General features: G+C 44.2%; 1 protein-coding gene across 1 annotated transcript in view; it reads right to left on the minus strand.

Moving 5' to 3' along the window:
* ctcfl (CCCTC-binding factor like) overlaps positions 1–3,274 on the minus strand; it is a 46,138-nt gene extending 42,864 nt beyond the window's left edge. Inside the window, exons 1-2 of the mRNA XM_033041990.1 lie at positions 2,859–3,274; positions 1,628–1,901 (exon numbers count right to left, since the gene is read on the minus strand). Coding sequence (XP_032897881.1) covers positions 1,628–1,901; positions 2,859–3,149 — 565 coding nt within the window. The 5' untranslated portion in view covers positions 3,150–3,274. The remainder of the gene's footprint in view (positions 1–1,627; positions 1,902–2,858) is intronic.
* Between the last annotated feature and the right edge of the window lie 2,726 nt (positions 3,275–6,000).

A 6,000-nucleotide genomic window follows, 5' to 3' on the forward strand; every position in this document is an offset into this window, starting at 1 on the left:
CGCAAACCACAGCTCCACGATGTTGAAGCACCAGGCCCAACACTCCGGAGCTTCAAAGGGCGATCCCAGGTAAGGCATCGCCCGCTCCGTGATGAATCCAGTGCTGCGCCGCTGCTGAAGCTCTGGTCACGCCAATCCAGTTGGTAGGCGAAGATGCAACTCGGAGAATAGTCGCATCCTCGCCAGGAAGTGACTGGGAAACGGTTTCCCCCTTACCCTACCCACCTCCCCCACATAAAAATACTAAGAAATACTAAAAAACATACTTTTTAAACAGACTAAAAATAAAAAAAGATGGAAAAACAAACAGACTGTAGGCCGATGCTGCCATCATGCAACACCCCTAGTGGCATACAAACAAGACAAAAGAGAGGACAACCATGTTATGTTAAATCCAGATTTGATTGGAAAGTTTTATGTTTCCCACCCATTGTTGGATTGCACTGCAGATATTTGTATTTCCTTCGCTCCATAGATGCAGCACCCGCTGAGTTTCTCCAGCATTTCTGTGTACCTTCGATCTTCCAGCATATGCAGTTCCTTCTTGAACACTTTGTCTACTCCACTGCGATATCTCCTCAAGGTATGCCTACTTTGAAGAAGTTCTCCTCCTCTCTCCGGAGACAGTTTCACAACCTCCTCTCGAACTGCACACCCTCTGTGATCCCCCCTGCCCTCCAACTGTACGACCACATCCTTACCCAGACTCGATACCACAGCCACATTTGCTTCCTCGGGGCCTACCTGCGCCTCCATCTCATCCCATTTCCAATCCGACCTCTCTGTCCTGGGTCTCCTCCATTGCCAGAGCGAGCAACACCGGAAATTGGAGGAACAGCACCTCATATTCCGCCTGGGTTGCTTGCGTCCGGATGGCATGAACGTTGAATTCTCCCAGTTTTGCTAGCCCTTGCTGTCTCCTCCCCTTCCTTAACCCTCGAGCTGTCTCCTCCCATCCCCCCGCCCTCGGGCTCCTCCTCCTCCCTTTTCCCTTCCTTCTCCTCCCCACCCCCCATCAGTCTGAAGAAGGGTTTCGGCCCGAAACGTCGCCTATTTCCTTCGCTCCATAGATGCTGCTGCACCTGCTGAGTTTCTCCAGCATTTCTGTGTACCTTCGATCTTCCAGCATCTGCAGTTCCTTCTTGAACACTTTGTATAGAGCAATTGTATTTTAAAGACTACTCAAAGAAATTCAATACTGTAGGATCAACAAATATTGCATTATATAATGGAATTTCCAACCAGTTATGGCGCTGTTGTCAGCAGCTATAGGGCTAAAATAAAGAAAAAATATGGAGACATGGCAATTGTTGTACTTGAACAGAGGAAGGACTCTACCACGTCCAGAAATTGCCTTTGGGATATCATGCATTTCTCTGGACACTTGCTTTGCTTTTAATTCAGATTGTAGTGGAGCAGTTATTTAAATGTCATTACAATGCACCATAAGTAAAATAAATTGCCTGCACTGAAACAGAACGTATTTACTCCTACATCAATACCTACTTCCTAGCAAATAATCAGCGTAACAAGATACCTGGAAGCTAGTCGCTTAACACTTAGCCAAGATGGAATGATAGCAAGAAAGGGACAAACAAATTATTTTCAAGTGGAAAAGAACACTAACCTTTAGTTTTAATTTTGATAGGTCTGTTGCTATTGACAAGACCAATATTTTCTACAATTACATCTGGTCGTGACCCTTCCAAAAGTGTCTCTCGATGTTCACAAATGGACACATCTGTAGTATTTCCAACTTGCATGTTAAGTGGCAATGTACTTTTTTCCTTGTTAGCAGGATTATGATCCTGATACACCAGTGTGCCCATGTAATCTGGTTCAGTAGTAGCAGTACCCAGATCTGTATGCTCAACGTTCTGCATTTCTCCATTTGGACCAACCTAACAATGAAGAAATTAACAACAAGTGAGTTTAAGGCTGGGTAAAAATATAAATCAAACAACGGGTAGTGACCAGATTACATTAACTATGTTTGGGTAAGGTACAGTGTATCACACACAACTAGTCAGAGAATCTGACATTAACTTTAATATCGAAGTTTGTAGTGTGCATTGGGCCTAACGTTTTTGTGAATAGTTATGTCCACTCATGGACTTTTTGATAACAATAATGATTCCTTATTTGAGCATCTTTGCACTTTAGCTTTTCATGTCTTTGTTTTTTTATCACTATAGATGAAGCTCTTTAGTTTAATTGTTATGTCACCATCCTGCAACCAATTTCAGCTCTCAGTAAATCTGTGAATCCAAGGGCTAAAGAGTTTCACCAGGATGTTGCCTGAAATGGAGTTACATGGAGTGACTGGATAAGCTGGGTTTATTCTCGATGGAATGTAAGGGGCATAAATCGATAGTTAGAATCGTTTGCCCAGACAGGCAAATTTAACTAGAGGTGTAGGAAGTAACTGCAGATGCTGGTTTATACGGAAGATGGACTCAAAATGCTGGAGTAACTTGCAGCGGGACAGGCATGGATGGAAAGAATGTCTAATCTTTAGAACTAGAGGAACAGGTTTAAGTTTTTCACACAAAAGATAGTGAATGAGATGTCAGAAGAGGTATTCGAGGCAAATACAATTACAACTTTTAAAAGACATTTGGATAGGTACTTAAACAGGAAAGGTGTGACGGGATATTGGCTTAATGTAGACACATCGGATTAGACATCACGGTTGGTATAGGCAAGATGGGCTGCAAGGGTCTATTTCTATGCTGCATGTTTCTATGATAAAAGTTATGGTATAAAACAATGCTGAATAATCATTTGAAATGTTAAACCTTTTTAGAAAAGCTATCAGTATAGTAAAAACATATTTTGCAATGTTTTCAACTCCATACCTTAAACACTTGTACTCCCTCAGGGAGCGGAAGAGTATGCATTATCTCTCCCTCATTTTCCAACGCTTGGTTCACACCAGTTGGAATTATTTCAATCCCTTCTTGATGCACTGTCATTAAATTAACCTCATTCAGGCAAGGTTGGACGTGATCATCCATATTCACCACCTGTAATGTGATGACGTGCATTTTGTCAGAACTTCCCCGCTCTACAGAATATTCCACAATGTCCTCCTCTGATTTTGTCAAAAATAAAGTTGTTTCATGGAATAAAATTTCACTTTCCATCATGGTTTCTAAACTTCAGATTTTTCCACTTTGTGTTTGCTTTGTATTCTGTCAACTGCATCACTTTTTTCTTTTAGTGAACTGCAATAAGTAAATGTTTCCAAAATATTTCCAATTCTGAGACTTCATCTGATATGGTTGCCTGAAAAGAAACATGAATTAGTCAAAACAATTTAATATATGCCTCAAACTAATGGAACATTAAAGACTGCACTTCCAGAATACTTTGGCTTCAAACTACTTTAGTGCTTCCGTGGCTGTGAAAGGTATTTTATATATGCAAGGCATTTTCTTACACCATACTTTCCTCCTTTTTCAGATTTTCATAGTACAGTACACAGTACAACTTTAACAGTACAGCAATGACAGATTCAAAATACCACTCAGTTTCAGTCACCCATCACCGCTACAGAGTGTAACATCAGATTAACAGGATTTTTTGAATTTTCCAATACATTTCAGAACTTCCACACATAAAAGTGTCAAACTAGTAATTTAAAACATTCGGAATTTTCTCCAAATCTTTTAAATAAATTGCGATTTGGCTAATTATAATTCATAGATTCCTTCCAGCAGAAATTTCTCAAGAACGTTTTGACTACCAGGACTCAGTTAACTATCATTGGTTCACTTTCTGCCCAAAATGGAATTGGAAAGTAATAAAGATGAGAGAGTAGCATCAGGAGATTCACCCTGACCTATGGAGGAGAACCAGGACATAATGGTCAGTATGGGTACACACAAAAAGCTGGATTAACTCAGTGGGACAGGGAGCATTTTGGAGAGAAGGAATGGGTGACGTTTCGGATAGAGCCTTCTTCAAGTCACCCATTCCTTCTACCCAGAGATGTTGCCTGAGTTAGTCCAGCTTTTTGTGTCTATCTTCGGTTTAAACCAGCATCTGCAGTTCCTTCCTACACACTTTTTGTTTCCAGCACTTTACACTTATAATCAATTTGAAGAATGGTCCAGATCGAAATGTCGCCTTTTGCTGATTTCCAGAGAGGCTGGCTGACCCGCTGAGTTACTCCAGCACTTTGTGTTCTTTAGCAGCATTTGCTCTATCTTAGGCTGCCTCGTGTGTCTGAAGCATCACTGTAGTCTCACGCCTTCAAATACAACCGTGGGGGTTTCATCGGTCCTGCAACAATTATTCGACGCCCTTACTTGAGAGCAATGCTACGTGATGCAGCACGGTGACTGTTGGGGCTACGACATGGTGGGCAGTATGGTGGGCAGTGTGATGGCGGCGCACTGGTGGCCCCCTTCACTGGGCCCAGGATGGGTGCAGGAGGGTGACGCCGCCTCAGGATGGGCGCGATCCCGACGCTGCTCCGGTCCAGAGCTGGAGCTCCCGTGGGCCCGGCCTGGGGCGTCGACCGTCGTCCTCACCAGCTCCTCTATAATCTTTGGTCCTCACCTCCTGCTGGCGGCGGCGGCGGGCGGGAATCGGCCGCTCGAGCAAAATGGCAGCGCGCTTCACAGCGGTGCGCATACGCGGGTACAGACCCGCTGTCTCAGCGCAAGCGCATCAGGAGGACCGCCGGCTCCGCGCGGGCGCAGTAAGTAGGACCGTCGGTTTCGCGCATGCCCAAGAGGAGGATGTCCGGCTCTGCGCATGCGTGGAAGGAGGGTGACCGGCGGTGCAGCGACTTGCTGCTGCAGAATCGAAGAGTAAGTTGGGCGACATCGCCAAAGGCAGAAGAAAGCTCATTTTCTTCCCTTAGGGACAAAATCTCAAAATAGTTCAGCCCAACAGGTAGTCTTTCGGGCTCTTTGTTATCCAGCCTTTCCCATTCTCCCCCCCTTTCATTACCCATTCGCTCTCTCATTGCCCACCCGGCTCTGTTGTTAACGCTGCCGTCAATAGACAATAGGTGTAGGTGCAGGAGTAGGCCATTTGGCCCTTCGAGCCAGCACCGCCATTCAATGTGATCATAGCTGATCATCCACAATCAGTGCCCCATTCCTGCCTTCTCCCCACATCCATTACTCCGCTATCTTTAAAAGCTCCATCTAACTCTCTTGAAAGTATCCAGAGAACTGGCCTCCACTGGCCTCTACCGCCTTGAGGCAGAGAATTCCACAGAATTAGTAGAGAACATCAATACATTTTATCACCGTGGTCTAACAATGCAGTCCCCACGGTTCTCAGTTGAAAGCGGTCAAACATTACCCAGCCATTGGCATTAGTACTGCTGACCTGTTGATTCACCTGCTGATTCTAGAGTTAATATAAATGATTTGGTTATAAATGTAGATGGGTCGGTGAGTAAGTTTGCTGACAACACCAAAATTGGAGGAGTTGCAGACAATGAGGAAGGATGTTAGAAGATACAGTGACATATAGATCAGCTGCAGAAATGGCCAAATAAATGGCAGATGAATTTAATCTGGGTAAATGTGAGGTGTTGCACTTTGGGAGATTGAATGCCATAAGGGATAGGAGTAGAATTAGGCCATTCGGCCCATCAAGTCTACTCCACCATTCATCATGGCTAATCTATCTCTCCCTCCTAACCCCATTCGCCTGCCCTCTCCCCATAACCTCTGACACCTGTACTAATCAAAAATCTATCTCTGCCTTAAAAATATCCACTGACTTGGCCTCCACAGCCTTCTGTGGCAAGGAATTCCACAGATTCACCACACTCTGACTAAAGAAATTTCTCCTCATCTTCCTAAAAGAATGTCCTTTAATTCTGAGGCTATGACGTATAGTGAAAACACCCTCTCCACATCCACTCTATCCAAGCCTTTCACTATTCTGTCTGTTTCAATGAGGTCCCCCCTCATTCTCCTAAACTCCAGCGAGTACAGGCCCAGTGCCGACAAAAACTCAACATAGGTTAAC

This window comes from Amblyraja radiata, chromosome 23 (genome assembly GCF_010909765.2).
Source record: "Amblyraja radiata isolate CabotCenter1 chromosome 23, sAmbRad1.1.pri, whole genome shotgun sequence".
Taxonomy (NCBI): Eukaryota; Metazoa; Chordata; class Chondrichthyes; order Rajiformes; family Rajidae; genus Amblyraja; species Amblyraja radiata.